General features: G+C 42.3%; 1 protein-coding gene across 1 annotated transcript in view; it reads right to left on the bottom strand.

Annotated features, from left to right (window-relative positions):
- Window positions 1-668: 668 nt before the first annotated feature.
- The window catches only part of LOC137432680 (ral guanine nucleotide dissociation stimulator-like 1), an 85,002-nt gene continuing 63,179 nt past the window's right edge, over window positions 669-22,491 (bottom strand). Inside the window, exons 14-18 of the mRNA XM_068124777.2 lie at window positions 20,959-21,199; window positions 9,394-9,530; window positions 8,170-8,299; window positions 6,405-6,519; window positions 669-1,414 (exon numbers count right to left, since the gene is read on the bottom strand). Of these exons, the coding sequence (XP_067980878.2) occupies window positions 1,227-1,414; window positions 6,405-6,519; window positions 8,170-8,299; window positions 9,394-9,530; window positions 20,959-21,199 (811 nt within the window). The 3' untranslated portion in view covers window positions 669-1,226. The remainder of the gene's footprint in view (window positions 1,415-6,404; window positions 6,520-8,169; window positions 8,300-9,393; window positions 9,531-20,958; window positions 21,200-22,491) is intronic.

Here is a 22,491-nt window from a genome sequence, read left to right as displayed (position 1 = left end):
ATGATGGGAAACTGGTGTTATAATTACTACGAAACAAAACAAAACGGATTGTGTTTGTCAACGTTGTTCTGCCAAAAGGAACTGTGGTACATGTTGGGAAAAGTATGGGTGATATCATGAACGAGATGAAATTTCGATGACATTATATATATATACATCCATAAATATTACAATTGAAAGGTAATTAAATAAACAGCAAAAAATCATTGCTTAATATTTTCTTTCACATCAATGTTTCATACAAATATATTACAAAAATCATACATCACTTAATTACAATGCATCCTTTGATAGTGTGTGTGTATATATATATATATATATATATATATATATATATATATATATATATATATATATATATATGTGTGTGTGTGTGTGTGTGTGTGTGTGTATGGGTGTATGTGAGTGTGTGTGTGTGTGTGTATGTATGTGTGTGTGTGTATGTATATGTGTGTGTGTGTGTGTGTGTGTGTGTGTGTGTGTGTGTGTGTGTGTGTGTGTGTATGTATGGGTGTATGTGAGTGTGTGTGTTTATATGTGTGTGTGTGTGTGTGTGTGTGTGTGTGTGTGTGTGTGTGTGTGTATGTATATGTGTGTGTGTGTGTGTGTGTGTGTGTGTGTGTGTGTGTGTGTGTGTGTGTGTGTGTGTGTGTGTGTGTGTGTGTGTGTGTGTGATATCTCATTTATGTCTACGCATGCATGTGTAAAAATTCAATCACTGCTTCAATCAACTGATTATTTAAAACTGCCAGTATATCATGCGAGTGGAGGCAGATTCACAAAAAAGTCACACTCATCACACACACACGCACACACACACACACACACACACACACACACACACACACACACACACACACACACACACTGTACCACAATTTCCAAGCAGCTGTCCATTTCGTTGCTGAACTTCCACAAGCCATTGGCACGCACACATCATGGAAACATATGGCACATAAAAGTCAGGATTACTTTGCTGCAAAATTGTAACAGTTCATGTTTGTATTTTATATGGGACATGGTACTTACTGCATTATCTCTCTCCAAATGTTCGTCATGCATTTCGTAATAGTCGTGCATCAGTCTCTATTAATTAAATAATAAAATCTCCTTTGCTGAGAGTCTCCCCATCTCAGACGATCTGAAATGAATGGCGTGGTCAGTATTCAATTCGCATGAAATGAGAAAGTGCATCCTCGTTCTCTCCATAATCTTCCTTCCTTTCTTCAGAAGGTCGTTTTGGACAAGCTCAGTGCTTTAGACTTCATGTTAGGTAGCGAGGAGCTTGACTGGCTAGACAAGGCCCTGACTATGGACAGGGAGTTTGTTGCTGTCTTACGTCGAAGCACAAAATCGAAGTTTGCAGACGTGCTCATGGCGTAAAAGACGTTGGCTTTGTCTGGCATCACCAGCTCTGCAGAAACAGGGATCTCATGAAACAAAGACAAACATGATCCAGATTTCAGTGCATTCATTATGTCAAAACAGTGAAAATGGTCCAATAGTATTAAAAAAAAAACTTTTAAGAGTTAACAAGAAAACTTTAAAGAGTTACTTAACATATTTGCTACTTGTAATTATCTAGAACAGATAATATATCCATATACAGTGCATTCAGAAAGTATTCAGACCCCTTCACTTTTTTCACATTTTGTTATGTTGCAGCCTTATGCTGAAATCGTTTAAATTCATTTTTTTCCCTCATCAATCTACACTAAATACCCCATAATGACAAAGAGAAAACAGGATTTTAGAAAGTTTTACAAATTTATTAAAAAGAAAAAACTGAAATATCACATTTACATAAGTATTCATACCCTTTGCTATGACACTTGAAATTTAGCTCAGGTGCCTCCCATTTCTCTTGATCATCTTTGAGATGTTTCTACACCTTGATTGGAGTCCACCTGTGGTAAATTCAATTGATTGGACATGGTTTGGAAAGGCGCACACCTGTCTATATAAGGTCTCACAGCTGACGATGCATATCAGAGCAAAAACCAAGCCATGAGGTCGAAGGAACTGCCTGCAGAGCTCAGAGACAGGATTGTGTCGAGGCACAGATCTGGAGAAGCCTACAAAAAAAAAATCTATGCTGCATTGAAGGTTCCCAAGAGCACAGTGGCCTCCATAATTCTTAAATGGAAGAAGTTTGGAACAACCAGGACTCTTCCCAGAGCTGGCCGCCCGGCCAAACTGAGCAATCGGGGGAGAAGGGCCTTGGTAAGAGAGGTGACCAAGAACCCCATGGTCACGCTGGCTGAGCTCCAGAGATCCTGTGTGGAGATGGGAGAAACTTCCAGAAGGACAACCATCACTGCAACACTCCACCGATCTGGGCTTTATGGTAGAGTGGCCAGACGGAAGCCTCTCCTCAGTGAAAGACACATGAAAGCCCACAGCATCTTGTTTCTCACAGTCTGAGAGTCCTCTAGGTGCTTTTTTGCAAACTCCAAGCGGGCTTTCATGAGTACTTTCTTTCTGAATGCACTTTTCTGAATACTTTCTGAATGCACTGTATGTGCTTCTACTGCTAATTATGTTACAAACACCATTAATAATACGCTTTCGGGTTGAGTTAACTTGTCTGTATCATATTGATCACATTCCACTAATAAAACCTAGAAACTATAACGAAATACTAGAAATACCCGCTGCTTTCGGGAGCAGGTGTGGAGTGGGGAGGGTGGTCGTCGGGTGGGGGCGTGTAGTGTTGTACTGTATATCCGGGGGAGCAAATATATGTTGTGCTGTAGCTAATAATCACCCCTGTTTGCAGCAGCGATCAGTGAACCATTTGCACTGTGGCACATGTACAGGCAAAAATTGTAAGTCATCCCCCCCCTCCCTCACCCCCTCTGTTCCCCTCGTTGCGAAGGGGGGTTGTTTTTTGTGCCCATGACCTGGCACTGGGTACTATCAACATATATGCAATTTATTACCTCTGCCACCAAGGGTGGATGGAGGTTATGTTTTCACCTTTGTCTGTCTGTCTGTTTGTTACTTGGCAAATTTTTTTTTTTTGACAAGTATGTTGATCACTCCGGGTTGTGTGTGTGTGTGTGCTCACTTATACTTGGCTACAGGTCACAATTTTAAACCAATCTTCACGAAACTTCACCAAATGGTAGAGTTCCTGGTTCGACAAAATCCTATATATTTTTGAGGTCAAAAGGTCAGCATAGGCCTAAGGTCAACCACTTTTTTCGAATTTCTAAAATCCTCAATTTTCATCCGATTGACTTGGAATTTGAATAGGATTTTCATATCAGCGAACTGAATTCAACCACAAAACTTTTTTTGAGGTCAACATAGGTCACTAGGTCAAGAAAGGCCAAAGGTGAACCACTTTTTTCGAATTTCTAAAATCCTCAATTTTCATCCGATTGACTTGAAATTTGAATAGGATTTTCATAGCGAACTGAATTCAACCACTCACTATTTTTGAGATCAGTGTATGCCAAAAGGCCAACACAGGCCAAAGGTCAACAATTTCAAATTTCTAAAATCCTCAATTTTCATCTCATTGACTTGAAAACTGAATGTGATTTGCATATCAGTTTACTGAAACCAACCACCAACTATTTTTGAGGGCAGCATCGGCCAAATTTCAAAAATTGTCAATTTTCATCCGATCAACTTAAACTTTGAAGACTATTTGCATATAAGGTCAGTGAATTCAACCACTAATTATTTTTGAGGTCAAAAGGATGCTCTATTGAGTGCCATTCTACTTTGTTCTCTTTTACCAAGTGTCACTCGATGAGTGATTTTTAATTTTGTCTGTCTGTGAACAAGATATCTCAAAAAGTTGTGGACAGATTTGGACAAAATTTGGCAGAGAGGTAGTGTATGTGACACCGACGAAAGGATTATATTTTGGTGAATATCTGGATTCGGATCCGGCTAGTAGAATTCTCTAAGTGATTCTTCACCATTGTGAGATAGGGCCAAAAACGATGTTTAGCAGGATATCTCAAAAGGTTGTGGACGGATTTGGATGGAACTTGGTGGACAGGTTTTTGTGAGACAAGGACTAATCGATTCGAATTTGAGGAAGATCTGAATGTGTATTCGGATACGATAATTATTTAATATGTAAGTGATTCTTCACCATTGAGTGATGTGGCTAAAACCGATACATAGCACGATATTTCAAAAAGTTATGGACGGATTTGGATGAAACTTTGTGGACTGGTTGGGTGTGTGACAAGGACGAATCGATTCGATTTTGGTGAAGATATGAATATGGATTCGGATACGATAATTATTTAATTACTAAGTGATTCTTCATTATTGAGTGATAGGACGAAAAGCGATATATAACATGATATTTTAAAAAGTTATGGATGACTTATGAGTAAACTAGGTGGATGAGTTTGTTAGGTGACAAGAACAAGCTGATTAGATTTTGGTTCAGGTCCGAATCCAGACCCAGCCTATCTACAAAACAAACTGTTCAGCCTGGCAGAGGTACGCGCTCTACCGAGCGACGTTCTAGTTTTATTGTGCTTTAACTGGAACATAAACACGGTTAAACACTAAAAAAAATGTGCCATCAGTGGCTGGAGATGATACACTTGCTCCATTATTTGTAGACTTATGGCAAGCACGTGACCAGCAGGATAACTGACAGGGAGGCACACTCGCCAATGACTTGTCTAGCCTAGGTTTGAACCTCGACCCAGCTATAAAACGGTGACCCTAGGTTTTGACAGGCAATGCCATCAGAATGACGTTAACTCGGAGGGCCAGTCTGCCGGCACTGGTCGGTGGTGCGCATTAAATATCCCACAGTGTCTTTTGCAATTCTTGAACAAATTCCAATTTCCTTTCACCTTCAGTTAAACATCAGGCTTGACCAGCCTGTTCATGATATACCAAAAACGTTCACTGCCTTACACCACAGGAAGGTGACAATCATTTGGGCCATAAAGGAAATAGTAGTAATAGTAGTAGTAGTATCCATATTGTCCACCCCAGGCTGTGTGTTTTGCGTCCTGTTTTTGGCTGTTACGTCCTCATCGATTGAGTGCCTTATCTCCTTTACAAGCCTCGACTATGTATCCAAAAAAACATTCCCACGTTGCATTTAAAGCTTGACCCCAATTAATATAAATTTATTACTTTGCCCCTTATTCATCCTCTCCCCTTTCAAACATACTTTTTTTATCACCCATTAACCTTACCGAAGAAAACCCTCTTGCAAGTTACTGTGTTTCCTCCCCTCATCTCTCTCCTCTTCTCCTGTTAATTGATTGCAATGCTTATTGTTTTCAACTAGTGCCCCACCGTCAGTTGATACCTTCCATAACCTCTCTTCCAAGAGCCTCGATTTTGTAAAAAAACAAACAAACAATATTTAATGGTATGTTGAATTGCGAAAGATGATGGGAATAACAAGGGGGTTAACAAGGAGAGATGCAGAAAATAGGGCAAAATGGAGAAGATTGTCATGGGGACCACCTGCATGTTGTGTTGTTGTTGTTTCCAGATAAGGATATGAAGTGACAAATATTGAGAAAGTATTTTTTTTCTAACTTTGAGTTCAGTTTCCATTTGAATGTGAAAGGTAATATGAAGTTTAACCAGATCACCAAAGTGCATTGCAATTCTGGTGGACCATGCAATGACAACTTTGGTTTATTGATTTTTAAAAAAACTAAAAAAAACTAAATTGCATTGACTATAGTTTTACATTAGAACAGAAAATGGAAATTCCCATTAATTTTGTACTTTACAGGTGCTGCAGTTGGACTTCAGATATAACTAGAACAGCACTCAGTAGAGAGCATACCTCGGCCTGGTTGGCGATATCACTCAATGGGGAAGAATCACTTTTAAAAATTATACTAGCCGGATCCGGATTTTCACCGAAATCGAATCGATTCTTCCTTGTCACACACACAATCGGTCCATCAAGTTTCGTCCAAATCCATCCATAACCTTTTGAGATATCCCGCTATGTATCGTTTTTGGCCCGATCTCCCAATGGTGAAGAATCACTTAAAAAATTAAATAATTCTCATATCCGAATCCATATTCAGATCTTCACCAAAATCGAAACGAATCGTCCTTTTCAGACACCCAACCGGTCCACCAAGTGTTGTCCAAATCCGTCCACAACTCTTTGAGATATCCTGCTATTATATCCTGTGTTTTTGGCCCTATCTTCCAATGGTGAAAAATCACTTTTAAAATTCTAGTAGCCGGATCCGAATCCGGATCATCACCAAAATCTAATCGTTTCGTCCTTGTCACATACGCTACCTCTCTGCCAAATTTCGTCCGAATTCGTCCACAACCTTTTGAGATATTTTGTTCACAAACGGACAGACAAACGGACAGACAGGGGTGAAAACATAACCTCCATCCACCTTTGGTGGCGGAGGTAATGAACTAACCTCGCTCATTGGAGATGGATTGCACGAGCTGAAAGTTTTCCACTGGCTCGTCGCTCAAATTGTGTTTCTCCATTGCTTTCTGGATTACAGCTGCAGTCTTGTCTTGGCTTGTAAGCTGTATAGAAACAACACAGAGAGGAAAATTAACAAAATTATGTTTCCGCAAGCACCATATTACAGGAGAAGCTCTACATTATGCTTTATTGACTTCTTCTTGAATGAAGATTTCTTTATTAAGTGATCATTGGATAGAAAGATCATATAACTACCCTTATGTAAACACACATTGCTCGTATAGCGTACAGCACCATGCATCACTTTAGCCACAGAGTACTCTCCACCTCACGCATACCTCTCCCCACCCACCTCAATTTCAAGTAAAAAAAATAAAAAATATATATATACATATATATATATATATATATATATATATATATATATATATATATATATATATCGGATCTTTCCGTGCATCCGGATTCCACACATTGGCTGTACAGTTTGTCAGACTCCACCCACAAGTTAGATTCTATGGCCACCATGTTGGTGCTTTTATCTTCAGTGTAAAATGGCCGACAGACATCACCTTGTAAAGATGGGCCTCACTGGAAGAGGCAGCATTCTGTTGTTTATACACCACACAAATAACTGTGTGGCATTCTCTCAAGCAATGCTTTCATCCTGGAAATTACACAGGGCCTTGTTATTATTTCCGAATATTTTCTCTTAAAACTGTGAGTTTGACAGGCGATCGTGACAGGTTTCTGTGAAGTTGGTGATGGCATCATGAGGGAGCGGAATGCTTTAAATATTCCGCTGTTTCGATGTGGGAATGCACGATTGCTTTTATGAGCGGGAGGAGGGTGAGGAGGAGTAAAGATGGTACAGATATGGAAGTGGGAAGTTGAAGCTTTGGAGGCGGGTGGGGGGAGGAGGGAGGCTGAAGACCTTCAGTGGGGAGGGGGAGGTTGAGGTGTTGTGGTGGGTATGGAGATGGGGGGGGGGGGGCGGGTAAAGTCTTGAAGGGATTAATGCCTTCATGTCGGGAGGGTGAGGACTTGGGGTTTGGGGTGGCGAGAGCACAGATGGAACAGAGTTGGTGGTGGGATGATGAGGCTTTGGGAGAGGGGGATGACTTTCAGTGGGGGGTGAGGGGCGGGGGGGGGGGAGGAGGAGAAGAGGGGTGGGGTTGAGGAATTGTCAGAATTGCATGTGTAAGTTTACTCACAGTAAAAATGTAGTTAGCCACGGTGTATGTGTGCCTGTAAATGTAATTTCTCCCCTCCCCCAAAAGGTGGAGCTGGTCAGGCATCCCTTCTAGCATTATATCCAAATATCACCTATTAGTCCAATATTATCCCAAATATTATTATCCAAAATTAGCCCAACTATCCCGATATGGACTTGCTGTGACTGTCCTGACCAAACCGGGCATATGTTACACATCCACCCTGTTTACGCATTCATTACACATTTAAAGAGGTTTCTGAAAGGCCTCTAAAGCCTTCAGGCTGAGTTCCACTATCAGTATAATGTTGTAGTTATTTTCTCGCCCACATTTCATAAACAGGGATTTTTGTTTCCCACGGACGCAACAGAACTACACCGATGCATTGTGAATGCGAATCTTTGAAACAAAAAGGCATAATTATAAATTGGTGCCAACACTAAACTCCAAACATAATTACCTGGTATCATCCACACCTGTTCTTCTGGACCTACTATTTGCTATTTGATTAAGTTTGAGATATTTTATTGGACCCACCAATAAACTGCGGTAGAGATTTCCATCACTGCCAGTTTCCAAGCTGACCCGGATTATGCAGGAGTCATCAGTCTGTTGGTTGTATACAGGCCGAGGAACAGCTGAGCACGAGACAGAGCGCTGATGAATTCTGCAAAGGTACATCACATCAGTGTGTTAGATTCCTTATTCCGTAGAAAGAAGAGGATATATTTATTACTTGCAAAATCGAAGATTTTTCAAGTATATTGGTTGGTCTTTTCGTTATTGTGTCTGTTTGTCTGTCTGTCTGTCTGTTTGTTTGTCTTTCTGTCACAATTTTAAACCGATCTTCATGAAACTTTACCAGATGGTAGAGTTGGTCATAAGGAAGAAGCCTATTGATTTTGAGGTCAAAGGTCATCTTGAGGTCAACTTTCTAAAATTTTCATTTTTTCATCCGATTCACTTGAAAATTGAACACCATTTGCATATTGAGTCAATAAATTGGGAAACCAACGATTTTTGAGGTCAAAGGTCAACTCAAGGTCAAACTTCGAAAATCATCAATGCTGATCTGAAAAATCATCAATTTTCATCCGATTGACTTGAAAATTAAACAGCAATTACATAGTGCCTCACTGAATTGGGAAACCAATTATTTTTGATGTCAAAAGGTCAAATGTCAACTCAAGGTCAAACTTCTAATATCATCAATTTTCATATGAAAAATCATCAATTTTCATCCGATCGACTTGAAAATTAAACAGCAATTACATAGTGCCTCACTGAATTGGGAAATCAATTATTTTTGATGTCAAAAGGTCAAATGTCAACTCAAGGTCAAACTTCTAATATCGATTTTCATCTGCAAAATCATCAATTTTAATCCGATTGACCCGAGCTTTGATTGAGATCGACAATTTTAATCTGATTGAAATGGACAATTTGATGTATCCAAAGCAACGTTTTTTGGGGAGAGGGATGGATTTTGCGAGTGTCATGCTCTGCGTGATGTCTTCTTGTTTATTTGTTTGTTTATTTATTTATTTGAGATGGGGTTGAAGAAGTAAGTCTTCGGATTTTGGTGCAATGCTGAGCTCATGGAACATATCAGTTTGATATACAAAAATCTCACTGTATTATGACTACTTTATACCTTCATGACAGGAAAAGTTATTGCGAGCACATTTGTAAATGACTAAATAAATTGTGATTAAAAAGAAGATCATCACTGAAATAGCTGTCATTGTTTGCCATGATCACCTGTTTGCTGGTAAGTTGAAGGACGACCTAGGAGAGGACATAGAAGAAGAAGAGGAAGAGGGTGGAGTAAAGGCAGGGGAAGCTCCAGAAGAGAGATCAATTGAGTGAATGGATGTGAGTGAAGAGTCATCAGGAGGCTGCACATGTGAGAACATCACGCGATATCAATGTTAGGCCTCTCGAGATAAAAGGAATGCAGTACATTGATTGAGATATAACAAATGATAGAAAACAGCCTGAATCGGATAACAGGAAAGTGAAACACAAAGCAAATTTTGAAAAAAACAATAACGAATATACATTTGATAACTACCGGTACCTAATACTGTATTTCATTTCGTAACATCATCAGAACAAATCCACAATCAACCGACTGAGCGGATTACAATTAAATATCTACTAACCAAAGCGACAAGTCATTTTTTCCATTATATTATTTGAAATCATAAATACCAAACGTAACTAGAACGGCACTCGGTAGAGGGCATACCTCCACCATGCTGAACAGTTTGTTTTGTATCTTACTGATAGGCCGGATCTGAATCCGGACCTTAACCAAAATATAATCAGCTTCTTCTCATCACCTAACTAACGAATCCACCTAGTTTTGTCATAATTCGTCCACAACCTTTTAAAATGTCGTCCAATATATTGTTTTTGGCCCTATCACTCAATGGAGAGTAAAACATTTCTTTAAAAAAAATAGAAAAAATTTATCTGATCCGAATTTGGATTCGGATCTTCACGAAAATGGAATAAATTCTTTCTTGTCACACACGCAACTTGTCCACCAGGTTTCAGAGGAGAATCTATCCATAACTTTTTGAGATATCATGCTATATATCATTTTGGCCCTATCTCTCAATGGTAAAGAATCACTTTTAAAAATTCTCATATCTGGATTTGGTTATTCACCAAAATTTAATCAATTTGTCCTTGTCAGACACCCGACCTGTCCACAAAATTTCGTACATTTTGAGATATCCTGCTCACAGTCAAACAAACTGGCAGATAAACAGACAGGTGTTACGTGGTCCTCCCGGTAACTACCTGGTCTTGGTGACCCCCGGACCGTGGGAGGGACCCCGCCAGAAAGATATATGGTTTATACGCTTTCGTAACGCAATCAATATGAATTCCGGTCAAGAAGAAACCCCACACCAAGGATCCGGAATAATCAATAATATATTCACTGAGCAATCAACAACCATCAACAATGCACAATCAATATTACAACCATGTGAACTCATCTACACAAACTCTAAGATGGCCATCTTATACTAATACATTCCTCACGTGAGCCCCACTCCTGACTCCCTCCGTGGTCAATGTCTCTCCTCTCCGCACACGGGCGGTTGAACGAGCCCCGGGCGGACGTGCTCTAAACGTGCCGTCTCGGACTGGGGCCGCGGCTGCAGCGCACCTCCTTGCCAAGCCACGGGGCAAACCCAGCGCGGCGTCCAACGTGCGCGAGGCCCCAAGTGCGATCCTTACGCGTCCTTGTAGATGGGCAAAAACCCAGCGCGGCTTCCGACGCGAGCGAGGCCCAACGTGCGGACCCGTACGCGTCTTTGTAGACGGGGCAAACTGTCCCGGACGCTTGGTTTCGTGCACGAACTCACGGTGACTGGACGTGTCAAAAGGTATTTACCGCCCAGGTAACTCCTCTCGCCAGACGTTTCGCAACGGCGCGTTTTCCGCGCAGCGTAAGGTCGATTCCACCTTCTCGTCGTCGCGGGGCGAGGAAAAAGAAGCCTTCCTTTCCCTCGTGTCTTTTCTCCTCCGTTTCCCGTCACTTCCGCTTCCGGCCACTTCCGTTTCCTGCCACTCTTTCAGAAGGGCTTCTGACCCTCCAACCACAACAACTACACAACAACTTAATATACTACACACGGAAGCAAACACCTGCATGGTAATTCACATACATTCACATAAATATGTAACACTCCCCCCCTTCAAGAAAGAAAGTTTGAACCCAGCGAAAACTTTCTTTGCCGGCCAATTTGGAGAAATAAACCAGATAACTCAACCCCCCCACATTATCAATTCCCCCCGGGCACAGTTATCACTTAAAAATAAAGCCAGTTAAGCCACTCGATAGCACTTTTCCGGGAGGCCAAGCCGAGTATTCACTACATGGATGCCTTTAGGAACGCGGAGTTCACGGTTAGTCCGTGCAGGAAAGTTCTCTACATGGGCGCCTTGAGGAACGTGGAGTTCACGGTTAGTCCGTGCAGGAAAGTTCTCTACCTGGGCGCCTTTAGGAACGGCGTTCACGGTTAATTCGTGTAGGAATCTTGGCTCGGCGGCTCCGCCGCCTTCAGTGCTTCAACTTCTCGGAACGTCCCTAATAATTAGGGTGGGACCACTGGTCCCTGTAGTCCCCTGAATACCGGTCTTCTTCTCGGCCACTACTTTGCCAATTCTTCCTTCGGGAGCGGCCGTAACTCAGGGAGCCTCCATAATAATATTGACTGCGGCCACCACCAAAACTACCGCCCAGTTGTCCTCTCCTGTAGACCTCTCGACGCCTACGAAATGCCTTCCCTACTGTTATGGTCCGACCCTCCAAATCCTTGCCATTCCAATTCTTCTCTGCCTCTCTGGCGTCTTTTGTGCTGGCAAACGTGACAAAGCCGAACCCTCTTGACTGTTGCGTTTCCCAGTCTCTTACCAACCGCACTTCCACCAGCGGCCCATATCTGTTGAAGACAGAGGTCAGAACTTCTTCCTCTGTTTTGAAGTTCAGTCCCCCTACAAATAACTTGGCACTTTTGTCACCATCCCGAGCTGGTGTGGTGTTATTTTCCCTGCTGGGCTCTTTCTCAACCCTCAGGTTACCATAAACTTGACCCCCGGCCAAATCATTCCCGAGAACCACAGATACACCCTCTACAGGAAACGTGGCTTGTAAACCGACGGTGACCGGTCCTGACACCAAATCGGACTCCAACTGGATGACCTGAAGGGGAGCACTAACACCGCCCCCGATCCCCTGTAAACGAACACTATCCCCCGTTGCCGTCTCCTCGGACCATGGCAAAATGCCTTCAAGCATTAAAGATTGATGGGCCCCTGTGTCTCTCAATATCCTAACCGGTCTCCGGTTAGTCGAGGCTCCATCCAGTGACACAAACCCCTCGGAAACAAATGGTTGGTAACCCTCTTGATGGCGATTTCTTACGCTAGCCATCGCATTCGGAGTTGTAATAGTCGGACTCCGCTCTGGGTTGTCCCTTTTCATGAGGTAACAACTGGACATCAAGTGTCCAGGTTTTTTGCAAAACGCGCAAGTAGGCCCGGAGGAAAAACTCGGGGTCTGCCTCGGGCCCCCCGAACTATAAGTTTGTCTTGGGCCCGCATCCCTCTGATTTCGAACCGGTGGGGTATCATAGTTGTCCCCATAATCATCTCGAGGCCGCCGCCATGTATGGTCGTTCTCCGCACCTGCTGTTCCCCACCTCCCCTGCGGAGATCTAGGCGAGGAGTTAGGTTCGTGGACCCCTATTCGGTGGGTTAAGGCATAATCATCTGCCATGGTGGCTGCGTCCCACAACTTCGGTACTTTCTTTTCCTGCAGGTACACTTTGATGTCCTCGTGGACACACTGCTGGAATTCCTCCACCAGGATCAAGTCCCGCAATGTTTCGAAGTCTTTCCCGACTCCTTTTGACTCACACCACCGATCAAACATGTTTTCTTTCACTCTGGCAAACTCCACATGGGTCTCACTCTCCCTCTTCCTGGCATTCCTGAATTTTTGCCTGTAAGCTTCCGGAACCAACTCATAGGCTTTGAGGATGTGCTTCTTCAGTACCTCATAATCTGCACATTGGTCCATTGGTAGCGCCGAATAAATTTCCTGAGCTTTCCCCACCAGCACACTTTGCACGAGTATGGTCCATGCCTCCTCCGGCCAGTTTAATTGTCGAGCCACTTTCTCAAAGTGTGGAAAAAATTTCGCGACTTCTTTTTCACTGAACGGTGGAACCAGCCTCACATGTCTGCCCACATCCCAGGTTTTCTGGTTAGGTGTCGACCCCGTCAGCAAGGGTGGTGCCTCTCCCCGTTCTCTCATTAACTCCAGCTCCTTGACTTTGATTTCTTGCTGAAGCTCCATGTCACGTTCCTTTAATTCCCTTTCCGCTTTTCTCTCCTCTGCTTCGAGGTCCCTTGCAGCTCTCCTTTCCTCTGCTTGTTCCTTTTCTCTTCTTTCCTGGAGTTCTCTTTCCACTCTCCTTTCCTCTGCTTGTTTCTCTTCCCTCCTCGCTTCTGCTTTCCTTTCTTCTTCTTTTAACCTTTCCTGGAGTTCTCGTTCCACTCTCCTTTCCTCTGCTTGCTTCTCTTCTCTCCTCTCCTCTGCTTTCCTTTCTTCTTCTGCTCTTTCCTTTTCTGCTTTCCTTTCTTCTTCTGCTCTTTCCTTTTCTGCTTTCCTTTCTTCTTCTGCTCTTTCCTTTTCTGCTTTCCTTTCTTCTTCTGCTCTTTCCTTTTCTGCTTTCCTTTCTTCTTCTGCTCTTTCCTTTTCTGCTTTCCTTTCTTCTTCTTTGATCCGTTCCTGGCTCCGTAATTGCAACTCCAGTTTCCGGAGCTCCACGTCTTCTGGCTCTTCGGGTAGCCACTCCCAGGCTAACTCGTCCCATGTTCCTAATCCCACCATAGATTGTATCACCGTGGCCTGCAACTCTGCCTTCCTCAAATTAGTTCGGACCTCCAAGTTAAAATGTTTGGCCAATTTCAAGAGATCCGACTTTAGCAATGCTCGGAACTGTGCCTCACTCGGGGTTACCCCAAAGTTCTGTGCCACAAACGCCATGGTGCCTATCGTTAACACCTGTTAACCTTCACCCCAAGACTTTCCCCAATTTCTCAAAAAAAAATATTACCAATTAATAATTAATTAATAAATTTTAATTACCAAAAATATTATTATTTTATTATTTTATACACTTTTAGATCCCGGACGTAGACCCAATTGCGAAACCGCAAATCGTAATTTGGACGAGCCCCCAATTCTGTTACGTGGTCCTCCCGGTAACTACCTGGTCTTGGTGACCCCCGGACCGTGGGAGGGACCCCGCCAGAAAGATATATGGTTTATACGCTTTCGTAACGCAATCAATATGAATTCCGGTCAAGAAGAAACCCCACACCAAGGATCCGGAATAATCAATAATATATTCACTGAGCAATCAACAACCATCAACAATGCACAATCAATATTACAACCATGTGAACTCATCTACACAAACTCTAAGATGGCCATCTTATACTAATACATTCCTCACGTGAGCCCCACTCCTGACTCCCTCCGTGGTCAATGTCTCTCCTCTCCGCACACGGGCGGTTGAACGAGCCCCGGGCGGACGTGCTCTAAACGTGCCGTCTCGGACTGGGGCCGCGGCTGCAGCGCACCTCCTTGCCAAGCCACGGGGCAAACCCAGCGCGGCGTCCAACGTGCGCGAGGCCCCAAGTGCGATCCTTACGCGTCCTTGTAGATGGGCAAAAACCCAGCGCGGCTTCCGACGCGAGCGAGGCCCAACGTGCGGACCCGTACGCGTCTTTGTAGACGGGGCAAACTGTCCCGGACGCTTGGTTTCGTGCACGAACTCACGGTGACTGGACGTGTCAAAAGGTATTTACCGCCCAGGTAACTCCTCTCGCCAGACGTTTCGCAACGGCGCGTTTTCCGCGCAGCGTAAGGTCGATTCCACCTTCTCGTCGTCGCGGGGCGAGGAAAAAGAAGCCTTCCTTTCCCTCGTGTCTTTTCTCCTCCGTTTCCCGTCACTTCCGCTTCCGGCCACTTCCGTTTCCTGCCACTCTTTCAGAAGGGCTTCTGACCCTCCAACCACAACAACTACACAACAACTTAATATACTACACACGGAAGCAAACACCTGCATGGTAATTCACATACATTCACATAAATATGTAACACAGGGGAAAATATAACGTCTGTCCACCTTCTGCGGCGGAGGTAATAACGTTGCCCTGCCTTGTAAAATAGAACCTTCCCCACCCCCACTCCTTCATACCCATTATCCCTTTCCTTCCTTCAGGCCTTCAGGCAAAGGTGCAGCTGAACAACTGAGATGAAAATAGTGGGATGGAGCAAGTGTAACTTTTCTGGTTGTTTAAGCAAGAGGCAAGCAGGCAAGTAGGCAGAGTCTTGGCAAACATGGAGATTTCAATATCTTATTGAAGTGGCATTTTGTAGTAGCATCCAAATGTTGCCCCACTGCACCGCTATAATTCCATGCCATCCTTCAACTTGCTCTTCCATGAACCTTGATATTGTAAAAGACATGAAGAACTAGAACGGCACGCAGTAGAGAGCATACCTCCGCCAGCAGGCGCCAGGTGAACAGTTTACGTTTTGTATTCCAGGGTAGACCAGAAAATTACAATACAGAATCACAATTAATCAAAATAATCCGTCCACAACTTTTTGAGATATCCTGTTTTTGGCCTTATCCCCCAATGGTGAAGAATCACTTAAATAATTAAACTAGCCGAATCCGGCTCCAGATCTTCACCAAAATAGAATCTATTCTTCCTTGTTACACACACAACTTGTCCACCAAGATTCGTCCAAATTCGGCCATAACGTTTTGAGATATCCTGCTATGTATCGGTTTTGGCCCTATCTCCCAATGGTGAACAATCACTTAAAAAATTCGAGTAGCCGGATCCGAATCCGGATCTTCACCAAAATCTAATCATTTCGTCCTTGTCACATACGCTACATCTCTGCCAAATTTCGTACGAATCCGTCCACAAGTTTTTGAGATATCTTGTTCACAGGCAAACAGACAGACAGGGGTGAAAACATAACGTCCATCCACCTTTGATGGCGGAGGTAAAAAATACATACAATTTCATAGCCCCAGTGGTTTTTGTAATTTTTCTGTATAGAGTTAAAGGCCGCCAGTCGGCCATCTTTTGTCGGATTACAAAACAAAATCTACCACATATGTATATACTCTCATGTATTGTCTTTCTGCCAAGTTTGAACAATGCATGTCCGAGCAATCACTTAAAAATTAAATAATTCTTGTGACCAAATCACATTCAGATCTTCACCAAGATCGAATTGATGAGGTCCTCGTCACACACACGACCTCGCTGCCAAATTTCGTCCAAAATCTGTCCACAACCTTTTGAGATACAAACAGACAGACAGACAAATTAAAAATCACTCATAGAGCGACACTTGGCAAAAGAGAACAAAGTAGAATGGCACTCGGTAGAGCATCCTTTTGACTTCACAAATAGTTGGGGGTTTTAATTAATTGACCAGATATGCATATCTCTTTCCCCTACATATCCCATTGCCCTACTTTCCCCTACAATTGATGTCTTCAAATTTTAAGTTAATCGGATGAAAATTGACAATTTTAGAAATTTGGCCTATGTTGACCTCAAAAATAGTTAGTGGTTGGTTTCAATAAGCTAATATGCAAATCCTATTCCGATTTTAAGTCCATCGGATGAAAATTGAAGATTTTAGAAATTTGGAAAAAAGTGGCTGACCTTTGGCCTATGTTGACCTTTTGACCTTTTGACCTCAAATATTTATAGGATTTTGTCGGACCACGAACTCTATAGTTTTGTGAATATCGGTTTAAAATTGTGACCTGTAGGCAAGTATAAGTGAGCGGACAGACAAACACACAAACCCACAAACCGGAGTGATCAACATACTTGTCAAAAAGTTTTTTTTTTTGCCAAGTCACAAACAAATAGACAGGGGTGAAAACATAACCTCCATCCACCTTTGGTGGTGGAGGTAATTAATCAACTTCATCAGATAAGAATGACTAACTGACCTGTTGTGGACTAATTTATTTGCAGGTGTGATTAGTTTTCTGATCAATAAGTCATTTTAAATTTGTGTACATGTTGTCGAGCATGTTTACTTGAGGAAGAACAGGCAACAAAAAGATTCCTTCAATACATGCAATATGCCCTCAAATTCAGACAAAATTGACGGTTCTCAGGGTTAAGGATGAAATGCAGTGGTTGACTGTTTTTTGATTTGGTGTTTTTTTTAAGTGGTTGAAAAAAAACAAAAAACAGATGACACCTGTTGTTGACCTCCACAGTAGTTGTGAAATTCACTCAACCACTTAAAAAGATTCCTTCAATACATGCAATATGCCCACAAATTCAGACAAAATTGACGGTTCTCAGGGTTAAGGATGAAATGCAGTGGTTGACTGTTTTTTGATTTGGTGTTTTTTTAAAGTGGTTGAAAAAAACAACAAAAAAAACCAGATGACACCTGTTGTTGACCTTCACAGTAGTTGTGAAATTCACTCAACCACTGCATTTCATCCTTAACCCTGAGAACCGTCAATTTTGTCTGAATTTGTGGGCATATTGCATGTATTGAAGGAATCTTTTTAAGTGGTTGAGTGAATTTCACAACTACTGTGGAGGTCAACAACAGGTGTCATCTGTTTTTTTTTTTTTTTTTCAACCACTTAAAAAAAACACCAAATAAAAAAACAGTCAACCACTGCATTTCATCCTTAACCCTGAGAACCGTCAATTTTGTCTGAATTTGTGGGCATATTGCATGTATTGAAGGAATCTTTTTAAGTGGTTGAGTGAATTTCACAACTACTGTGGAGGTCAACAACAGGTGTCATCTGTTTGTTTTTGTTTTTTTCAACCACTTAAAAAAAACACCAAATCAAAAAACAGTCAACCACTGCATTTCATCCTTAACCCTGAGAACCGTCAATTTTGTCTGAATTTGTGGGCATATTGCATGTATTGAAGGAATCTTTTTAAGTGGTTGAGTGAATTTCCCAACTACTGTGGAGGTCAACAACAGGTGTCATCTGTTATTTTCTTTAAGCGCTTTTCCTCCAGTCTACATCCCTTAGTCGTCTCAGCCCTCCATCCCTCCCCAGCTCCTTCAGGATGTGTGTGTTCTTCCAGTAACCGCCTCCTGATTAAACTCCCAAAATCCAGGCTTTTCACACAACTCCACTCTTTTGTCCCCCTTTCCTCCCATTTGTGGATCGCTGCCTTCCTGAGGATGTTCAATCGCACTTTTTCCTCCAGGGTTTCAAAAACAAGCGGTGCACCACATTCTCCTGCCACCCTTCCTGTCCCTTCAACTGTGATCTCCCAACCCTACCTGCATCCTTTTCTACCAACATTAACTCTACCTAACTCAACACTTTCCTGTTCGTTCATTATTTTGCTCATTTTGTCCAATTCTAGTCCTGCTGTCATACGTTGCCTATTTACACCCTGTCACTTGACTCTTCCATTTCTCTCTTGTATGTAAAGTATCCATTTATTGTCCTAGATTAGCTGTGAAAAAGATGCGACATCATACACATTGAAGCCATGTTTGTTTTAACAGTAATCAATGAAAAATATAGTGAACAATTCAATAAATGAACAGGATTATAACCAATTAATTGACATACGTATGTGGGAAAATTACAAGTCCAGACCAGGAATCGAACCCAGGTCCGCTGGTGAACCGCACCAGTTCCTGTTCATTTATTCAGTTATAATCCTATTCATTTATTTAATTAGTTATAATCCTGTTCATTAATTTAATTAGTTATAATCCTGTTCATTTATTTAATTAGTTATAATCCTGTTCATTTATTTAATTAGTTATAATCCTGTTCATTAATTTAATTAGTTATAATCCTGTTCATTTATTTAATTAGTTATAATCCTGTTCATTTATTTAATTAGTTATAATCCTGTTCATCTATCTATAATTCCACTAATCTCTGTCTGTGTGTGTGTGTGTGTGTGTGTGTGTGTGTGTGTGTGTGTGTATGCGACCGCTGTTTCTCGACAACTACCGGTCCGATATACTTGAAACTTGCCAGGTATATTGCTGGGGACCCGAGGATGTGCCTTTTCAAGGTTTCATATTAATCGGACAATTACTTACCGAGCTATGTCCAAAAAACGATTCAACCAATCAGAGAGCAGCGAGCTATCGCGTGTGCCGAACGTGGCGAACACACTCTGCCTCGGACGGCACATTTGAGAGCGTATTCATTTATTTCATGTTGGCAAACTATGTTGCCGCTATGTTGGCGTTAAACTATGTTTTAAAACTAATTAAAACCATTTCATGTAAATAGAGGGGGGGGGGGGGGGATTGTCACTGTACTCGCAAGCCGTTCGCCGTTCGCTTTGGCGTTGCGAATGAACCAAAACATTTCATGAACCAAACCATTTCATGTAAATAGAGGGGGGGGGGGATATAATTTTAGATATATATATAGTACGGGCATGCCCTAGTTTATTTAATTAGTTATAATCCTGTTCATTTATTTAATTAGTTATAATCCTGTTCATTTATTTAATTAGTTATAATCCTGTTCATTTATTTAATTAGTTATAATCCTATTCATTTATTTAATTAGTTATAATCCTGTTCATTTATTTAATTAGTTATAATCCTGTTCATTTATTTAATTGTGTTTCTATGCCTCCAGTGGTGTTTATGTTGGAACCCATCTGTGGATCGGTCCCATCGGCCGATGGGTCTGACCCATCTGTGGATGCACGAGAAATGACAATGCAGACCCATCGGCCGATGGGTCTGCGCCATCTGCGGATGTGTTGTTCACCTTGAAGGAATGTGTTGACAGAATGGTGCTCTTCAATCAGGTACATAGTCATTGGAATTACATGTGGTAGGAATTTAACAGAGATGATTTTTTAATGTTTTATTATCTATTTCTACCCATCTATTTATACATTTTGTCAATACATTTTGTAATTAACAGATACATGGCAGTTTTAGTAAAGCTTTACATAACATACTCAACATTCATACAAAACATTAGGTGTTCTTCTGATAATGGCGGAGGGGAATGGTGGCAGGGTAGAGAGTGGCAGGTGCTGATGAAGGTGATGGCGAGGGTAAATGTGGTTTTGGTGGCAAGGATCCTGATGAAGGCCCAGGCCATATTTATACCATGCTGATACCAGGCTGATGGCACATCCGCAGATGGCGCAGACCCATCGGCCGATGGGACCGATCCACAGATGGGTTCCAACATATATAATAGAGGGTATGGATTTGTCCCCCATTGGAGGAACACCCTTTCGTGAGCAGGCCGTCGGTGCTCCTATGGTTGGCAGCGAGTGCCCCGGAAGCATTGGCGGAAAGAGAGTGGCAATATTATATGTGTGGGCAAATTACATGCTTGGTGGTCAGGGTCGCCCAGATACCTCAGATGGCAGAGCACTGGTACAGTTTCACAGAGGACCTGGGTTCGATTGCTGGTCTGAGTGTGGAATTTTCCCACATATGCCAATTAATAAAGTGATCAGATGAAATAATTCTAAATTTTGGAAGTTTGCTTTGTGTTTCACTTTAAAATCAAAAGCTCGGAGCTAGGAGTGATCGTCACATTTACTGCAGGTTTCAGTGACAAAAGAGGAACACATTTTAACATCATCCCGCATGACACAAAATTGCAATTCCTCAAAATTAACAAAATGGACATGGTCACTCATGTGCTCTTGGAAACTACTATTTGAGGAAATGTACAGCATCTGATGACTCACCATGTCATGTGATGCCTGCGGCAAATCAGGCAGACCCAGGGTCCCCTCGTCGGGTTCCGAACTACTCGAGGCCATGCTCATGCTGTCCGTTAGGTCTCCAGACACGCTTCCCCGCACGCTCCTCATTAACAAGAGTGCACCGTCTGCAGGACTGCAGGGGCTGCAGGGCAACATTTCCATCTCGCTGCTGGGGGTCTTGGCTGTGGGGCTCGTGGTGGGCGTTTCTGAACCTGTAAATAGACTGCACACCGTGTGCCCTCAGGATGCACGCAAGCGCTGTTCATACACCTCATTGGGTACGGCTCTACTTTTTGACAGCTCACGTCTTGCAATTGCGTATTGGACAGGAATTTCAATGAATTCAGCCGCCTCGTTGCTGAGACATGGTCGTGCTGCTGATGCAGAGCCCATTGGCATTAGGCCAGGAATGTTAAATTTGGCTAAGGTGCTGGAATGATATCGCCTGCTCTGTTTGAAAACCACTATGGGATCTTTAACGGTTTAACTCCAAAAGCTGTAGCTATCAGATAGTTTTATGGTATCTTGTGTTATTTATTTATTTTCAAAAGGACAACACAGTGGGGCTAGCAGGAGCGTCTAGATAATAGGTATGCAAAATTACCTCCGCCACCGAAGGTGGATGGACGTTATGTTTTCACCCCTGACTGTTTGTTTGTTTGTGAACAAGATGTCTCAAAAAGTTGTGAACGGATTCAAACGAAATTTGGCAGAAAGGTAGTAAATGTGACAAGGACGAAGCGATTCGATTTTGGTGAAGATCCGGATTCGGATCCGGCTAGTACAGTGTTTAAACTGATTCTTCACCATTGGGAGATAGGGCCAAAAACGATATATAGCAGGATATCTAAAAAGTTAATGACGGATTTGGACGAAACTTGGTGGAGAGGTTGGGTGTGTTACAAGGACGAAGTGATTCGATTTTGGTGAAGATCCGGATTCGGATCCGGCTAGTACAATTTTTTAACTGATTCTTCACCATTGGGAGATGGGGCCAAAAACTATATATAGCACGATATCTCAAAAAGTTATGGACGGATTTGGACGAAACTTGGTGAACCGGTTGGGTGTGTTACAAGGACGAAGCGATTCGCTTTTGGTGAAGATCTGAATATGGATTCGGATACGAGAATTATTTAATTATTAAGTGATTCTTCACCATTGAGAGATCGGGCGAAAAGCGATATATAGCAGGATATCTCAAAAGGTTAATGACGGATTTGGACGAAACTTGGTGAACCGGTTGGGTGTGTTACAAGGACGAAGCGATTCGATTTTGGTGAAGATCCGGATTCGGATCCGGCTAGTACAATTTTTAAAGTGATTCTTCACCATTGGGAGATATGGCCAAAAACGATATATAGCAGGATATCTCAAAAAGTTATGGACGGATTTGGACGAAACTTGGTGGAGAGGTTGGGTGTGTTACAAGGACGAAGCGATTCGATTTTGGTGAAGATACGGATTCGGATCCGGCTAGTACAATTTTTAAAGTGATTCTTCACCATTGGGAGA

This window comes from Myxine glutinosa, chromosome 8, assembly GCF_964187855.1.
Source record: "Myxine glutinosa chromosome 8, kmMyxGlut1.1, whole genome shotgun sequence".
Lineage (NCBI taxonomy): Eukaryota > Metazoa > Chordata > Myxini > Myxiniformes > Myxinidae > Myxine > Myxine glutinosa.
This window is presented reverse-complemented; position numbering and strand designations above follow the sequence as displayed.